This window comes from Choloepus didactylus, chromosome 19 (assembly GCF_015220235.1).
Source record: "Choloepus didactylus isolate mChoDid1 chromosome 19, mChoDid1.pri, whole genome shotgun sequence".
In the NCBI taxonomy this organism is placed as follows: Eukaryota; Metazoa; Chordata; class Mammalia; order Pilosa; family Megalonychidae; genus Choloepus; species Choloepus didactylus.
In genome coordinates, this window is record NC_051325.1 from 49,273,250 (window position 1) to 49,291,601 (window position 18,352).

The window sequence follows — 18,352 nt, forward strand, 5'->3', positions numbered from 1 at the left end:
TGGCTGACACTCCCTTCACACTCCACTTCTTTCATATGATTTTTAAAGGATGGGGTATCAGAATCACCGCCTTCTTCCTTGTCCTTCTGTCTCCAGTCTCTTTTAGCTCCCCTCCATCCTACCCAGTACTTCTAGTATAACCTACATTGTTGATGTATCATCATTTTCTACAATTTACGTGTTATTCAGAGGGGGTGCTTGCAAAGTACCAGTATATAGGATGCATCATTCCTCTGTGGTATTTAAGTTAATCTCTCTCTTGTAAAACCATATCAAATCAATCTCATTATATGTCTACATCCTTCCAACGGCCTCCTGGTGGGCAGAATATTTCCTGGCTCCTTCACTTTGGATTTGGTCTGTGACTTGCTTTGTCCAAGGGATCTTAACAGGCTTGAAATGTGTTTCCAGGGTTGGAGTTCCTCCATTGTGCATCTGTATTTTGCCATGAGTAGATGGTGCCTCAAGAAAATGATGTTCTGAGAGAACCTAAGATGGCAGCTATGAGAGACAGGGCAAAAAAACACCTCTGTGAAAAATGCTAGGTGAAAGCCAGAAAGTGACCCAGAACACCAATTCCAGTGATGCACCAGATGAACAAGATCTGCTAAATCCACAGGGACCGTGCACTTGGTGAAACCAGGAGTCTGCATTCTGAAATGAGGGAGTAAGCTTGCTAAATATCTGGCAACCGCACTGCGGTGTGGGGAAACCATGGGTTGGCATTTGGAGGCAGACTGGTTCTTTTTTAAAAAACCCAAAAGAAGCTGCAAATACAGCAGTGAGAACCTCACAGTGAAGCGCAGCAGGAACGGGCAGTGCGAACGCCTCAATATCTGGCATGGAAGAAAGCCTTTTGCATGCCTGCTGCCAATTGTCTCGGAGTGAGGAAGGCAGAGGTGAGCCAAAAGGGGAAAAAGACCACGGCCCTTGCAGCCATCTTCCCGGCAGGCTGGGAACACTCCTGCCTGGCACAGGCGCCACAGCCCAGAGCCATGCCAAAAAACCCAGTGTGACAGGAAGTGTTTCCAGCAACACACACACACACTGCAATATCGGGCACCAACAATAGTCTTTCATGCACCCACAGCTAATTGTCCCAGAGCTGGGAAGACAGAGCGACGAGAAAAGGGGGAAATTAACACGTCCCGTTCAGCCATCCTTCCAGCAGGCTGGGAACGCACCTACATGGCCTGGCGGCCCAGAACTTGCCTTGAAGGATGATGCGCACTTGTGATGTAGCACAACCTTCCCTCAGCAGAGGCCCTAGAAGGGCACAGCTTGGAAGAGGGACTCACTTGGAAATCCCAGGGTCCAAACCCCAATACCAAGGACTTGTGGGTCAGTGGCAGAGACAATCTGTGGCGAGACTAAAAGGAAGGTTTAGACTCTTTCAACAGCCTTAAATCTCCAGGAACACCTGGGAGGTTTGATTATTAAAGCTGCCCTCCCTCCCTAACCACTCAGACATGCACACCTCACATTCAGGATGGACAGCACCAACAATACACCCAAACTTGGTGCACCAATTGGACCCCACAAGAACCAGATCCCTACATACCACAAAGACAAAGTTGGGAAGAACTGACTTGAGGGGAATAGGTGACTTGCAGATGCCATCTGCTGGTTAGTTAGAGAAAGTGTAAGCCACCAAGCTGTAGATCTAGCAAATTAGAGATTAGCCTTTGAATAATTCTACATATCCTAAAAGAACCCTATCAAGTAAAGCAAATGCCAAGAGGCCAAAAATAGCAGAAAATTTTAAAGCATATGAAAAAAACAGATGATATGGATAACCCAAACACCCAAATCAAAAGATCAGAGGAGACACAGTACTTGGAGCAATTAATCAAAGAACTAAAGACAAACAATGAAAACATGGCACAGGATATAAAGGACATGAAGAAAAGCATGGCACAGAATATAGAGGACATGAAGAAGACCCTAGAAGAGCATAAAGAAGAAATTGCAAGAGGAAATAAAAAAATAGATGATCTCTTGGAAATAAAAGAAACTGTTGACCAAATTAAAAAGATTCTGGATACTTATAGTACAAGACTAGAGGAAGCTGAACAACAAATCAGCGACCTTGAGGACCACAGAATGGAAAATGAAAGAACAAAAGAAAGAATGGGGAAAAAAATTGAAAAAATCGAAATGGACCTCAGGGATATGATAGATAATATAAAATGTCCAAATATAAGACTCATTGGTGTTCCAGAAGGGGAAGAAAAGGGTAAAGGTCTAGGAAGAGTATTCAAAGAAATTGTTGGGGAAAACTTCTCAAATCTTCTAAACACCATAAATACACGAATCATAAATGCCCAGTGAACTCCAAATAGAATAAATCCAAATAAACCCACTCCAAGACATATTCTGATCAGACTGTCAAATACTGAAGAGAAGGAGCAAGTTCTCAAAGCAGCAAGAGAAAAGCAACTCACCACATACAAAGGAAACAACATAAGACAGTAGTGACTACTCAGCGGACACCATGGAGGTGAGAAGGCAGTGGCATGACGTATTTAAAATTCTGAGAGAGAAATTTCCAACCAAGAATACTTTATCTAGCAAAGCTCTCCCTCAAATTTGAGGGAGAGCTTAAATTTTTCACAGACAAACAAATGCTGAGAGATTTTGCCAATAAAAGACCTGCCCTACTTCAGATACTAAAGGGAGTCCTACCGACAGAGAAAGAAAGAAAGGAGAGAGAGAGATAGTGAAAGGTTCAGTACTAAAGAGATTCAATATTGGTCCATTAAAGGATAATAAGAGAGAGAGGGAAAAAATATAGCTGACAAACATAAAACAAACGATAGGATGGCTAATTCAAGAAATACCTTCACAGTAATAACGTTGAATGTAAATGGATTAAACTCCCTAATCAAAAGATATAGATTGGCAGAATGGATCAAAAAATATGAACCATCAATATGTTGCATACAAGAGACTCATTGTAGACACAGGGACACAAAGAAATTGAAAGTGAAAGGATGGAAAAAATATTTCATACAAGCTACAGCCAAAAGAAAGCAGGAGTAGCAAGATTAATCTCAGATAAAATAGACTTTAAATGCAAGGATGTTATGAGAGTCAAAGAAGGCCACTACATACTAATAAAAGGGGCAATTCAACAAGAAGAAATAACAATCATAAATGTTTATGCACCAAATCATGGTGCCACAAAATACATGAGACAAACACTGGCAAAACTAAAGGAAGCAATGGATGGTTCCACAATAATTATGGGAGACTTCTACACATCACTCTTTCCTATAGATAGATCAACCAGACAGAAGACCAATAAGGAAATTGATAACCTAAACAATCTAATAAATGAATTGGATTTAACAGACATATATAGAACATTACATCCCAAATCACCAGGATACACATTCTTCTCTAGTGATCAGAGAACTTTCTCCAGAATAGACCATATGCTAGGACATAAAACAAGCCTCAATAAATTTAAAAAATAATGAAATTATTCAAAGCACATTCTCTGACCACAGTGGAATACAATTAGAAGTCAATAACCATCAGAGACTTAGAAAATTCACAAACACCTGGAGGTTAAAAATGAAGGGAGATGAAAACATTCCCGGATAATCAAAAGCTGAGGGACTTCATCACCAGTAGATCAGTCCTATAAGAAAGGCTAAAAGGAAGGGACACTAAACAATTGACTGAAACCACATGAAGAAATACAGATTTCCAGTAAAGATCACCTGGTAAATATAAATACTAATACTACTGTATTTTTGATTTGTAACTCCACTATTTACCTCCTACAGGATCTAAAATACTTAGAGTGTAATGATAAATCAGTGGTTTTGGACTCAATGTAAAATATGTAATTTTTGACAAGAACTACATAAAGGTGGGGGAATGGAGGAGTATAGGAACATAGTTTATGTGTCCTATTGAAGTTAAGTTGGTGTCAAAGAAAACAAGATTGTTATAGATTTAGGATGTTAAATTTAAGCCCCATGGTAAACATAAAGAAAGTATCAGAGAACATGATCATAGAGATGAGAAGTAGAGTATCGGTTATGAGAAGTGGGGGAAGGGGCAATGGGGAGTTAATAAGAAATGAGTGTAGGGTTTCTGTTTGGGGTGAAGGGAAATTTCTACTAATGGATGGTGGGAAGTTGATGGCATTGCAACATTGTGAATGTGATTAATCCCACTAAATGGAATGCTTGGGAGGGGTTGGAATGGGAAGATTTATGCTGTATCTATGTTTCCACAATTGAAAAAAAAGACAGTCTAAATAGATAATGACAATTAAATGCCATAGATGATCGTGGATGAGATCTAAGAATAGAGGAGAAAAGGTTCAAAAGGACACAAGTGGGACATAAGAAAAAAATGAAATATAGACTGTAAGCTATATATCAATGTTAAATTCCTCAAATTTCTTAACTACACTTAATGTGATTACATAAATGAATATTCTTGTTCATAGGAAATGTATATGTGAATTATATTATTTGTTCAAGGATGTGTGCAACTTTCTCTCATATGTTCAGAAGACAGAGCAATAGATGATGGATCATAGGGAGGGAAAGAAAGAAATGGTAAAGTAACAAAATATTAAAGTTGGTAGATTGGGGTATCGGTGGAGGGGGGTTGGAGTTCTGTGTATAGGGTTTGTATTATTTTGCAACTGTCCTGTGAGTTTGAATTTATTTCAGAATAAAAATTAAAAAAAAAGAAATTGACGTTCCAAGGAGAAAGAAAACTACATGGATGAAAAGCAGATCCAACCCACAGCCTGAAGACAAGCTCAGCCAAACCTAGTTTAGAGTAACTGAACATCTGCAGATGTGTGAGAGAAAAATAAATGCATATTGCTGCTTGCCATTGACATTTTCAGGTTTTGTTTCTTTCCTACTCAGCAAAAGCTGACTAAACTGCCTGTGGAATAAATTCCAAATTAAGCGCTATCAATATACCCAATATAAAATAAGAGGAGACTATAGGGAAGGAAAAAAGGAGAAATCAATAATATACATACTTAGAGAGCATATAATTATATTTGCAAACATGCATGATGCAGCAAAGGAAGAAAATAAGACAGTCATCTTTTCTGATCAGTAAGTCATGGCTGGTATTTATGACTTTTTTCCCTCCCTACCCTTCCATATTCACTTTGCTTTCAGCCAACAACTCAGCATCTTGTGTAATTTATCCAACAGGACGATCCAAATCCTCCTTTCTGAGGCACATGCTCTTGATGGTCCTGTCTGTATGGGTTGCTGCAATCTTCTATTACACTGGACATGATACCCTAGAAGGTTCCTATGTTCTAGGTCTAATTCCTGCTTCCACTGTTTAGCAGAAGTCCTATTTCGCCTTTGTAAAGATTATTGATCACTGCAGCTAACAAGGTTACCTTTCTTATTTTGTCTGTGACATGAGGTGTCTGAAATGGCCACTTGGCAGTCTTGTCCTGTTATCCAGGTACAATTTCTGTGACACTTGTTGACAGCATCTATCCTGGGATAAAACAAAAACTAAACAGGTAGATCCTGTAGCCGTTCGTGGGGAACATGCTTGGAGACTTTGAGGAAATGCTTGTGGTCAAACAGAAGAGAAACTGGGTGTGAGGGGTCTTTGAGAAGATATTCTGTCTATCCGTTCACAAGGCATATCCATAGCCAGTCCATCACCTCTGAGGGACATTTCTCTTTTCCAGACTGCAGCATTCCCTCATGGATGAAGCTCTCTGCCTCATCCACTCCTTCATAGCTGCCCTTGAGAGCACACTGGAGCCCCCAGCTGGCAGCCTTTTTTTCAATATAACATATATACATAGAAGTGATAGCTTTCCAGGTGCAATTTAACAAGTAGTTAGAGCGCAAATTTCAAAGAATGTTATGGGTTACAGTTCCACAGTTTCAGTTATTTCCTTTCATGAAATATAACATATATGCAAAAAGGTAATAACTTTCAAAGTACGATTTGACAAGTAGTTATATAGGAAATTTCCAAAATTGTTATGAGTTACAACAACATAGTTTCAGTTATTTCCTTATTGTGAGATATCACATATATACACAAAGGTGATAACTTTCAAATTTTAATTTAACAAGTAGCTATAGAGCAAATTTCAAAGAATGCTGTGGGTTATAGTTCTACCATTTCAATTCTTCCCTTCTAACTACACTAATACCCTAGCAACTAAGAAGAAGAAAACTACATAGAGATTCAGGATTCATAATCCTTTGCTAAATTCCGTCTTATCTGTTGCCCCGCGTTCCTCTAGTTTAATCACTTTCACGATCTTCAGGGATGTCTGGGCAGTGACCACCCTAACTTGTTCACGTTGAAAAGGTGTGTCAACATTATGGGAAGAAGGGACACATCCAGTTGATGTACTTGAAGAGGCTGTTGTCTCTGGGTTTTAGGACTTAGCTGGCATAGAAGTTCTGTGGAAGATTTAAGCTTCTGAAGAATAAACTTAGTGAGTGAAACTTTTATAGAGTCTCAGATAGGGATCCAGGCTTTCTTTAGGGTTTTCGGGACTACTGTGGCCATTTGGCATAACTAGCTGAAGCTTGCGTAGGAGTAACCTTCATGACAGCCTCTTGACTCTATTTGAATTCTCTTAGCCACTGAAACCTTATTTTCTTGCCCTTCTTTTCCCCCTTTTGGTCAAAAAGGCATTCTCAACACCTTGATGCCAGGGTAAGGCTCATTTCCGGAATCCACATCCCAAGTCACCAGGCAGACTTATTCACCTGGGGGGATGGGGTCCTGTCCCACGCTGGGGGGAGGGTGATGAATTTATTTGCAGAGTTGGGCTTAGAGAGAGAAAATCCACATTTGAGCAACAAAAGAGTTTCTCTGGAGGTGACTCCTAAGCATTATTATAGGTGGGCTTAGTCTCCCCTTTACAACCATAAGTTTCACAAGGTCAAGGGCTTGAATTACAAAGTAGGAGGTTCCCAAGTTCACATAACATATGTTATGTCCATGATAATCCATCCGTATCTCACATTATCAGCACTTAGTTGTATAATCCTCATCACTCTCCATTTTAAACAATTCTTATGACCCAAAACACCCCATAGCTCTTTTCAGCCCTTAATTATTTGTCCCTAGTATATGTGTGGTAGTAGTAAGGTATTTCTATTAATAATAGTCCCTAGTATGCATTAGGTGGATTTTTCCCATATACCATTCTGTTGTCACTCTCTGTACTAATGTCATACCCTAGAAATATATCATGCAAAAACCTATCTATATTTGTAGTGCTGATCTATGGGATATATGCCTTTAAACAACCCCCTTTCAATCCTATTTGCCTTCAGTGCAGCTCTGATACTTATAATCCCATTAACTAATAATCATCACCCCTATCCATTCCCATACCTTGAATTCACCCTAATTAAAATATCTGAACATATTACATTATCATTCCCCCTGCACTAGCTTCTGACTATCACTAGGTCCCCAATATTCTACCTTATGAGACATTGATTTTACATTGTTCAGGGAGTTCACAGTAGTGGTAACATACAATATCTCTCCTTTTGTGTCTGACTTATTTCACTCAGCATTGTATTTTCAAGATTCATCCATATTGTCATATGTTTCAGGACCTTGTTCTTTCTTACTGCTGCATAGTATTCCGTCATATGTATATACCACATTTTGTTTATCTACTCGTCTTTTGAAGGACACTTGGATTGTTTCCAACTCTTGGCAATTGTGAACAATGCTGCTACGAACGTTGGTGTACAAATGTCTGTAGATCCTATTTTGTAATGTCTTTATCTGGTTTTGGTATCAGAGTGATATTAGCTTCACAAACTGACTTAGGTAGTGTTCCTTTTTCTTCAATTTTTTGAAAGAGTTTAAGCATGAATGGTATCAATTCTTTTTGGTGAAAGTTTGGTAAAATTTGCTTTCAGATCTTCAGCGTATACACTGAGAAATGGAATTGCCAGATCATAGGGTATTTCAATATCTAGTTTTCTGAGAAACTGCCAACTGTCTTCCACAGTGACTATACCAATTATACATTCCCACTAGCAATGATAGGAGTTCCAATTTCTCCACATCCTCTCCAGCACTTGTTTCCAGTTTAATGGCAGCTATTCTTTTTTTTTTCATTTTTATTGAGATTATTCAGATACTATACAATTATCCAAAGAGCCAAAGTTTACAATCACTTGCCCCTGCGTACCCTCATACAGCTGTGCATCCATCACACTTAATTTTTGTTCAATTTTTAGAAACTTTTCATTACTCCAGACAAGAAATAAAGTGAAAGATGAAAAAAGAAAAAAGGAAAAGGAAACTCTAAACCTCCCCTATCCCTAACCAACCCCCCTCAATTGTTGACTCCTAGTATTGATATAGTACGTTTGTTACTGTTTATGAAAAAATGTTGAAATACTACTAACTGTAGTATATAGTTTGTAATAGGTATATAGTTCTTCCCTATATGCCCCTCTATTATTAACTTCTAATTGTATTGTCATACATTTGTTCTGGTTCATGAAGTGATTTCTAGTATTTGTACAGTTGATCATGGACATTGCCCACCATAGGATTCAGTTTTATACATTTCCATCTTTTGACCTCCAACTTTCCTTCTGGTGACATATATGACTCTGAGCTTCCCCTTTCCACCTCATTCACACACCATTCGGCGCTGTTAGTCATTCTCACATCTTGCTACCAACACCCCTGTTCATTTCCAAACATTTAAGTTCATCCTAATTGAACATTCTGCTCATACTAAGCAAGAGCATCTACATTTCTTCCACAAGGCAGGAGGGAGAGTCAAAGAAGGTAGAGAGGCAAAAAGAAAGAGGAAACAAAAAAAATGACAGCTAGGAAGCAGCAAAAGGAAAAATAACCTTAAATCAAAGTAGAATAAAGAATCAGACAATACCACCAATGTCAAGTGTCTAACATGCCTCCCCTATCCCCCCTCTTATCTGCGTTCACCTTGGTATATCACCTTTGTTACATTAAAGGAAGCATAATACAATGATTCTATTAGTTACAGTCTCTAGTTTATGCTGATTGCATCCCTCCCCCAATGCCTCCCCATTTTTAACACCTTGCAAGGTTGACATTTGCTTGTTCTCCCTCGTAAAAGAACAGATTTGTACATTTTATCACAATTGTTCAATACTCTAGATTTCACCAAGTTATACAGTCCCAGTCATTATCTTTCCTCCTTTCTTGTGGTGTCTCACATGCTCCCCATCTTTCTCTCTCAACCGTATTCATAGTTACCTTTGTTCAGTGTACTTACATTGTTGTGCTACCATCACCCAAAATTGTGTTCCAAACGACACACTCCTGTCTTCTATCACCCTGTAGTGCTCCCTTTAGTATTTCCTGTAGGGCAGGTGTCTTGTTCACAAAGTCTCTCATTGTCTGTTTGTCAGAAAATATTTTGAGCTCTCCCTCATATTTGAAGGACAGCTTTGCTGGATACAGGATTCTTGGTTGGTGGTTTTTCTCTTTCAGTATCTTAAATATATCACACCACTTCCTTCTTGCCTCCATGGTTTCTGTTGAGAGATCCGCACATAGTCTTATTAAGCTTCCTTTGTATGTAATGGACTGCTTTTCTCTTGCTGCTTTCAGGATTCTCTCTTTGTCTTTGACATTTGATAATCTGATTATTAAGTGTCTTGGTGTAGGCCTCTTCATATCTCTTCTGTTTGGAGTACGCTGCGCTTCTTGGATCTGTAATTTTATATCTTTCATAAGAGATGGGAAATTTTCATTAATTATTTCCTCTATTATTGCTTCTGCCCCCTTTCCCTTCTCTTCTCCTTCTGGGACACCAATGATACGTACATTATTGTACTTTGTTTCATCCTTGAGTTCCCGGAGACGTTGCTCATATTTTTTCATTCTTTTCTCCATCTGCTCCTTTTCGTGTAGGCTGTCAGGTGTTTTGTTTTCCAGTTCCTGTGTGTTTTCTTCTGCCTCTTGAGATCTGCTGTTGTATGTTTCCATTGTGTCTTTCATCTCTTGTGTTGTGCCTTTCATTTCCATAGATTCTACTAGTAGGTTTTTTGAACTTTTGATTTCTGCCGTATACATGTCCAGTGCTTCCTTTACAGCCTCTATCTCTTTTGCGATATCTTCCCTAAACTTTTTGAATTGATTTAGCATTAGTTGTTTAAATTCCTGTATCTCAGTTGAAGTGTACGTTTGTTCCTTTGACTGGGCCGTAACTTTGTTTTTCTTAGTGTAGGTTGTAATTTTCTGTTGTCTAGGCATGGTTTCCTTGGTTATCCAAATCAGGTTTTCCCAGACCAGAACAGGCTCAGGTCCCAGAGGGAAGAAATATTCAGTATCTGGTTTCCCTGTGGGTGTGTCTTAGAAAATTGCTCCACCCTTTGATGCCTCAGGTCACTGTGCTTTTCTGCCCAGCAGGTGATGCCTGTTAGCCTATAATTCTTGACTGGTGTGAGGAGGTATGGCCGTGTTCCCCCAGGCTCTGGGGTCTGGTTCTGAATGGAAAGGGCCCCACCCTTTTCCTCCTAGAGAAGACAGAGCTCCCAGGTGGAGGTCATTAGCATTTCAGTGGTCTCTCTCTCTCTGCTTGTGCTGTATCCAACCTTCCAGGAGTCACAGCCCTGGAAACTGAAAATGACTGGGGCTTTCTCCCCTGAGCCAAGAAAGAAACAGATAGTCCCCTTCAGACCCAGTCCAAGGCGACCCTCCGGCTCTCCCAGGTCAGTCGTCACCCAAAGCCTCTGTCTGTTTTTTGGGGCTGCGTACCTGTAGTGAGCAGTTCACACTCGCTACTTAAAACCCCAGTTGGAGCTCAGCTGAGCTGTATTCGCTTGCTGGGAGAGAGCTTCTCTCTGTTACCACGAGGCTCCGCAGCTCGGGCTATGGGGGAGGGGGTCTCCCAACCTGGTTCCACAGGTTTTACTTACAGATTTTATGCTGTGTTCTCGGGCATTCCTCCCAATTCAGGTTGGTGTATGATGACTGGATGGTCTCGTTTGTCCCCCCGCAGTTATTCTGAATTATTTACTAGTTGTTTCTGGTTTTTTGTAGTTGTTCCAGGGGGACTACTTAGCTTCCACTCCTCTCTATACCGCCATCTTGCCCCTACTCGGCGGCTATTCTTATTGGTGTGAGATCGTATCTCATTGTGGTTTTGATTTGCATTTCCTTAATAACTAGTGAAGATGAACATTTTTCATGTGTTTTTTAGCCATTTGTATTTCCTCATCAGAAGAATGCCTCTTCATATCTTTTGCCCATTTTATAATTGGCTGTTTGTACTATTATTGTTGAGTTGTAGGATTTCTTTACGTGTGCAGGATATCAGTCTCTTATCAGTTTCCCTATCCTACCAGCAGGTGGCACTCTTGAGCCGCCTTTTACTCTTAAGTCGGTCTTCCCTGAACTTCTCCTGTGCACTGGGCAGGGTCCAAACCAGGTGGGCAACCAATCAGTGCACCCGTTCTCCACGTGCGCTGGGGACTGCCTGCCCTGGGGCTGTGATGGGGGCCCTGTGCAGTTTGGCAGGGGGTCCACTCAAGGGCACCCTCTAGTGCAAATGTGCCCCGCTCCCTGCCTGCAGTGAGCCACAAGACTCAGGGGTGTGGGAGGGGCTCCTGATGCCTCCATATGGTGCCCTTTCCTATCCCCGCTTCTTGCCAGTGTACACCCCAGATTTTTGTGGGGGGAGAGTAAATGCTGCCTCCTGGGTTCCCTCACAGGAGCTCCTGGCCATATGGCTGTGGAGGATCACCTCCCTAGCTAACTGTCAAGGTGGGTGCACAGGAGTGGAGAGCCACTACTCACTCCCTTGTCCAGCAGCTCTCTCACCACAGCCAGCCCCCAGAGGCGGTCCCGGCCAAACTCACCCTATCCCTTGAAGCTCAGTCTCCCCATGTTTTTTGTTTTTTTGTTGTTGTTGTTTTCTACATGCCCACCACATACTGTAGGGGTCCCCCTATGGCCAGTCACATCCCAAAGCCTCAGACCTGGGCATCCTCCGTCCCCTTTCTAGTGTCTTTCACGGAGGAGAAGCCCACTCTGTCTCCTCCATTCCACCGTCTTCCCGGAAGTCTTACTAATCCTTTCTAGTTGTCTCAACCCTGGCTACCTTCTCTGATATTTCCTTGGCTCAATGAAGACTCATGCAACCTTCCCTTTTTAGACTCTGGAAGGAAAGACATCTCCCTTTGCTTCTCTCCATTTAGGAAGCAATCTCCATGCCTCCCAACTTCAGGGGACATGTCTCTGTCCCTTCCAAGCACTCTCATACTCTACTTGGACAGCAGCATGGTAGGGGCCTCAGGTTTCTACAGCTGCATCAGCAGGGGTCTGGAATGTCAGCCATCCCTCCTGGCAGGAGATCCCACTCCCCTGTGAATAGTTGACTCTCTCAAAGCCCCTTCCCTGCTTGGTGGAGGGAACCCAGCACTCCATCAACTGTAGCTTCCCTTTCAAAAATATCTCCATGAATCCTCCTCTCTCTAAAAAAACTCTAACCTTCTCTTTGTCAGACTGAAGATGGTGGATGGTCATTGGATACTCTGGTCATTTCTTAAGTCCTTCCTCTACATGTGTTTAATGGTTCTCTTTAGAATGAATGGATACTCATTAATGATTCTCTTAGCTTTGAAGTCTCAGCTAAAATTTATGAGACAACTGAAAAAGTCTCATTGCACAGTCTGTCACACACACAAATTTTAATACTATGGATCTACCATATTTTATATAAGTAGTCTCTTACTGGTAAACATTATCATTATTTTAAATATTTTGCATTCATAAATAGTATGAACATCTTTGTCTGCATCACTATTTCATTGGTATATCTTTCTAGACACGATCTTCGTTTCATGTGATGCCTATGGGTCTTCCAATTTCAACACTCACCCAATACCCTAAAAACACAGGCCTATTTCTGAATCATCCTTAGTTCCTTCAGTTGGAAAATCCTTATAGGGAGTGGACTTTTGTGTGTCACTCATTCCCACAGAAGACAAGCTCAAGTTAATGGCAATGTTTTCCTGCCTGTCAGGGTAAAGTCCTGCATGTTTGGACTTACTAAGGCTCATTTCCTCCCAGTCATGTAACCCAGAAACTGCAATACAAGTTACCTTATTCAGCTGTGATAGCCACCTTTAGTTAGCCCTTCACCTGGATCTAACACCTGAGTTTTGGGACATATCTTACTCAGGTCTCAGTGTCTTCCCTCTGCGTGGTGCCCAGATCACCCAGCAATGCTGATGATCTCAGGGGCAGTCAGCATGTGACGTGAGCAATCAGTAACCTCCAGGGTGCAGGAGGAAGCAAGAATGGCTGGCTCACCCCTGAGCCCAGGGCCTGAGCACAGTGGACCTGGCACTTGCACATGTAAATTGCTCCACTGGCCTCCACTTGCTACCGTAATCAACTCCTCTGTACAGGGTTAATAAAGGGACAGAGGCACCACCATACAAATTTGGAAGCCCTGGTCATGTCAAAAGACTATTAGAAGATCCAAGCTCCTCATTTCTTTTCAATGATTTGGAAACAAATTCCTCCAAATTGTGAGTAGTAGCATTACAGGGAGCTTCATTTTGTTCACTTTCTTTCAACATCAGTAAAGTAATAAAGATTCTCCCTTCTTTTTTAATGAGTATAAAACTGGTACTTGAAAGAGCACTGTCATAAGGGGATTGCTGGCTACCTCTCTCTGTTAGCAGAGCACTTGGCAGTGAAAATATCAGGCAATCCTCACAAGCCCTGAGGTGTACACGTTCTCTTCATCCTTCACTTGAAGGAGCAAGAGGCTTAGCAAGGACAGTGAGCTGCCCAAGACCACACTGGGCACTGAGGGCGCCATTGGGCTCCCTGCACAGGGTGCTGGCACCCTGGGGCTGGAAGAGCCTGTTCCCTGGTGCAGTCTCAGGCCTGAATGTCCTGGGTTTGTGTCGGGCCATGAATCTGCCCCCCAGGTCACTCCATGTTCCAGAATTCACTCTGGACTGCACCCTGCCCAGGTTGTGCAAGGTGCCCCGGAGAGGTACAGTGTGGTCCATGAAAGGCTCTTCTGACCCTGTGTGATTATCTGCACTCCTGTAGCAGCTGGAGGAAAACCAGCCTTCCTGGAGAAACCCATGCAAGAAAGAACACACCCCTAATTTCACAGAATGCCTCAGTGGCCAGTAATTGTGGTTCCTGAGCCCCTGTGCTTTTGCCAGCAAGAGGAAAATATTTGAAATGTTATCTGGTGAAGATGTAATTCTTAAAAATTAAGTTTCGCTTTTTGAAATGTTCACCATTAAAACTAGAACACGAAGCTCAGTCCTCCACCATAGGGAAGGCATTCTGCATTCCAGTGTAGAGTCTTGAAAGATGTGGAGTTAGGTGCCAGGGCCAGACTCTTGAGAGAGAAGTGGTTGTCTAATAGCTAAAAGGTACTGAGCAATTATTATGTGGCACACAATGTTTTTCGAGCTTTATTCTCACTATTATTCAGGTCCTACATATGAGGAAGCCGATGTCCAGAGAGAGGTTAAGTTACTTTTCCAAGGCCACATAAGTAGGAAGTGGGAAAGCCTGGATTTGAGCCCAGGTATTTAGCTTCAGAGCCCATCCTTAGTCACTCTGCAACTGTCTCTGCGTATGGATTGTCCTCGGGCAGGGAATAGACACAGAAGACACTCAGGCTTCCTTCCTGGAGCTCACTGGTTGACTCTCCTACCATGCGAGTCTTCTGAGACCTCATTTGGACCTTACTCTTGTGAGGCAGGAAAAAACAGAGTTGCCATTTCACTCGTGAGAAAAAGAAAGGCAAAACAAGGGGAATTGTCTTACTCAAGGTCATAGAAAGATATAGTGCAAGATGGGATTAGAAGCTTGGTGTCTCATCTGCATACTAACACTAGGATGTTCCATCCAGCTGATTCCGGTCAGCAATAATGTCTGGGTGATTAACCAAACTTTGCCTTGGGCTGGAAACTCAAAGCCCGAGAACAGAGGGACCAAAGAATGGTGTTTGGTGAAGGGAGGGCAGCCTAAATCGGAGGACAGATTTTGCTTTGGATGCAGTGCAGACCCAGATATAGTGCTCCAACCTGGGATAAAAGCAGGTTTCTGAGACAAGGCTGGTTCACGGATGGAGACATTTGTGGATGTGTTCAGAGTGGCAGAGTTAGAGATGCATAATGTGGCTGATGAGGAGAGGAGAATTATGTCTTTCAGGGAGTAGGAAAGAGCCCTTTTCTAAGTAGATCATTTATGGAACATGTCTTGGGTAAAAAGAAGGAGAATGTTGGGAACAAGGCAACCAAAAAAGAAGAAATCCACCACTGTGGCTGGTAAGAGACTCTTCTGTTGGAACCCCCTCCCCCCCAGCAGCTCTAATGACAGGGCCTGGCATGGGGAGCACCTTACCTCTTATTCTTTGGGGCTCTGTTCCTTGAGCAGACTATCCCACAGAAAGCAGAACAACACTGAAGACCTTTTGTGCAATCTTCCTGCATCGTACATATTTGGGTGCAGCTTTCAGGTGCCGATCTGCAGGGTGGAGGTTCCAAGATATACTCTGGAACACAGAACAGGCAAAAGAAGGGCCCAAACAACAGACTGGGGTGACATTCAGTACCCCCAAAACCAAGGGAGTTGCAAGGACACCTGCTACCCTGACCTCCCTGGTGTGGTCACAGGGAGGTAGAATCTTTAGCTGATTCTTCCTCTAAGTTCTGAAAAAGGAAAACCAGGGCATATCTGAGCCAAAACAGAATGTGAACACTGCACCTGCTATACAGTCACCATCCTTGCAGGTCAGACTTAAGTGCCCTGTTGGGTCCAGTTCAGGGGAATGTTGTATGCAGTGGGCAAGAGAAAGTTTGTATGTTGATTCAGCACTGCCTCATGATGTGGTCTGGAACAAGTCACATTGCCTTTCACTAACAATATAGTTTCTCCTAGGGTGGGCCTAACATGGATTATTTATGTATAGGAAGAATGAGTGGAATGCCAAGCTGCCCCCAATCTCTATGCTAGGGAAGATTAGGCATCTTCCGGCTGGCACCTTATTCCTTCCCAGTGTTCCAGGTCAAAGCAACCTCCCTCCACCAGAAGATCTTGTCCCAGGCCCCATCCCACAGGCTTTTCTTAAGCTTGAAGGCATTGATGATGGGCCCTGTTAGCTAGCCTGTTACCCCCAGCCCTGCCAGGCCTTAATTTTTGTACCTTGTGACTTGCCCTCTCTCTGGGGCATATGTCATAGATGTCAGCATTCTGATTTATTGCTCTGCAAGTAATTGCAATTGGAAGGAAATCTGTAGCATATTATGCTGATGAAAAAGGAATGAATGAAGAATGGTGTTGGAATATAATTGCAACAAAAATATGGCAGTAGAGAAAGAGTGAAGGATGCTGAGGCAATTTGGCAGAGACCAGCCCTTCTCCTGGCCTCCCCAGCCTCCCATAGCTCACTGGGTCCATGCAAGGAATTGGAATGGCCTCCACCTTGAAGGACTTGGGGCTTGATGGAACAGTGTGCAGGTCTTTAGATTAGATTATATCAGATTAGATCCAATTGAACTAGATTAGATTGAGACTGGAGTAACCGTCTCAAGTTTCATGTCCTTTCCTGGGTATGTGGTCCGATCCCACTCAGAATACTAACAAATCTTTCAGAAAGCCCCCCCATGCCTCTCTTTAAAACCTAGTCTTTGATTATCCAATTAACTTTATACCTCAGGCACCCCCATTCTCATCCAGCTCCCAAACCCCCCTCAGTCTTACAAAATGGCAAGCCTACTCTAGAATCAGGAAAGCCTCTCCAAACACATGACCTCTTTAATTTACCCTCCCCCTGAACTCCCAATATTCTGAATGGTGCTCCCCCAATAGAAGAATGCATGTATAATGAATAATAATTCATTGCCCACTTGGTATTGGCCTAAGGCCAACATCAATGTGGCCCCATGCTCTTGTTGAGTCAAGCTGGGCAGTGGTGGCTGCTGAGATGGAGTTAACTCTGTTTTTTAAATGTGGGAGAAAAAAGCTAGATTTCTTTTCCTTTCTTCCCAAAAAATCTCCAAGGCCACGGTTATGTCAATTCCAGCTTGAGTTCTACCAACTTAATTTTCTTTGGGGTTTTTATGCCTGAAATGGTGGCCCAAGCAGCACGAGCCATCCGGGAGCTGCAGCACTAAGCTACATGATGCGGCTGTAACATTTACACAGTTAATATTTAGGGAGCATTTCCCCTGGTCCACTCAGAGTGCTCCCAACTCCATATTGGAGATCTCTGTTTCTCTTCCCAACTGTCCCAATACCATTATGTCCATAGAAGGTGAAAAATCTAAGCCTCAGACATTAGAGCAAGGTCACACCGTAAGCCACAGAGCAGGGATTCACACCTAGCTCTTCCTATCAATAAAGCATAGACCCTGTATTTTTCCCTAGGGGTGACCAGGCTGTCAGCCCTTGGATCCTCTCTTCTCCCCAGGTGTGGCTTCCCTCCCTTGGGCCCCAACTCAGCACCTACTCAGGAAGCGCCGTTTGGGACTCCCAAGCACCAGCTGTGGTGCTAAGCAGAGCAGCAGCAGGAGCTGGAGAAGCACAGGCTCCATGGAGCAAGCAGGATGGGTGGTGAGTACTCATGAGGAGAGGACTGCCCAGGGGTTTGATTAGGCACTGCTCGAGGAGGGAGGGAGGGGGCAAAGATGCAGAAAGACTGGGCCTGGTATTTCACTGTGACGTAAAATCAACCAGGGCCTGCCAGAAGCACAGACACCTCCCAACTATGCCCATTGTTGGGCCCAAGAGTTTTTTCCTATCCTCACCACTTCATTCCCCAAATCTCCTACCTCCCCAGTTGCAGACAGAAGCTTTTACCCCAAAACTTTACACCATTTGCTGTCTTGATGCAAATAGTGCAGGAGAAAGGGTGAGGGTTTTAGAATTAAAGTACTGGATTTTGAACTTCTTTCCATTGCTTACCTGCTGTTCACCTTGGCAGGTAAAGGCCCCTATCTGATCAGGATTTCCCACCTGTCAATTGAGGATAACAATATGTGCCTCTACCTTATTAACTACTCTACCCGCAGCACCTCGCTTAATGTCTGACCCTCGATAATTTGTTTTGGCTTCTCTGTACCCATAGGTAGCAAATACATAACAAGTTCCTGGCACAGAGATTATCTCACACATCTCTAATCTCCATGAAGCCTGGTGTAGAGCACAGCCTTACGGAGAAACAAAATCACTAAACTGGAGGTCAGTCAAGCCATATTCTAGAGAGAGCCCAGCCACTGAGGGGCTCCATGGCTTTGGGCTGCCCCTTTTGAAGCTCACAGGTAGGTACAATTGGCCCAAATAGGACAGTGAGTCAGTG

At 42.7% G+C, this 18,352-nt stretch overlaps 1 protein-coding gene across 1 annotated transcript; it reads right to left on the minus strand.

Annotated features, from left to right (window-relative positions):
* Window positions 1-14,471: 14,471 nt before the first annotated feature.
* On the minus strand, window positions 14,472-17,588 carry WFDC13 (WAP four-disulfide core domain 13). Its single transcript, XM_037811578.1, has 3 exons — window positions 17,504-17,588; window positions 15,397-15,547; window positions 14,472-14,740 (listed from the first exon to the last, which is right to left on the minus strand). Exons 1-3 carry the CDS (start codon window positions 17,586-17,588, stop codon window positions 14,725-14,727), a joined length of 252 nt encoding a protein of 83 aa, XP_037667506.1. The 3' UTR covers window positions 14,472-14,724.
* Window positions 17,589-18,352: the final 764 nt, after the last annotated feature.

Bases quoted from the DNA above. Each gene is read 5' to 3' on its own strand.
- WFDC13 (XM_037811578.1), bottom strand. From the start codon at position 17,588: ATGGAGCCTGTGCTTCTCCAGCTCCTGCTGCTGCTCTGCTTAGCACCA. The intron at 15,548-17,503 runs GTAGGTGCTGAG...TCTGTGTTCCAG, and splicing joins TCCCAAACGGCGCTTCCTGA to AGTATATCTTGGAACCTCCA.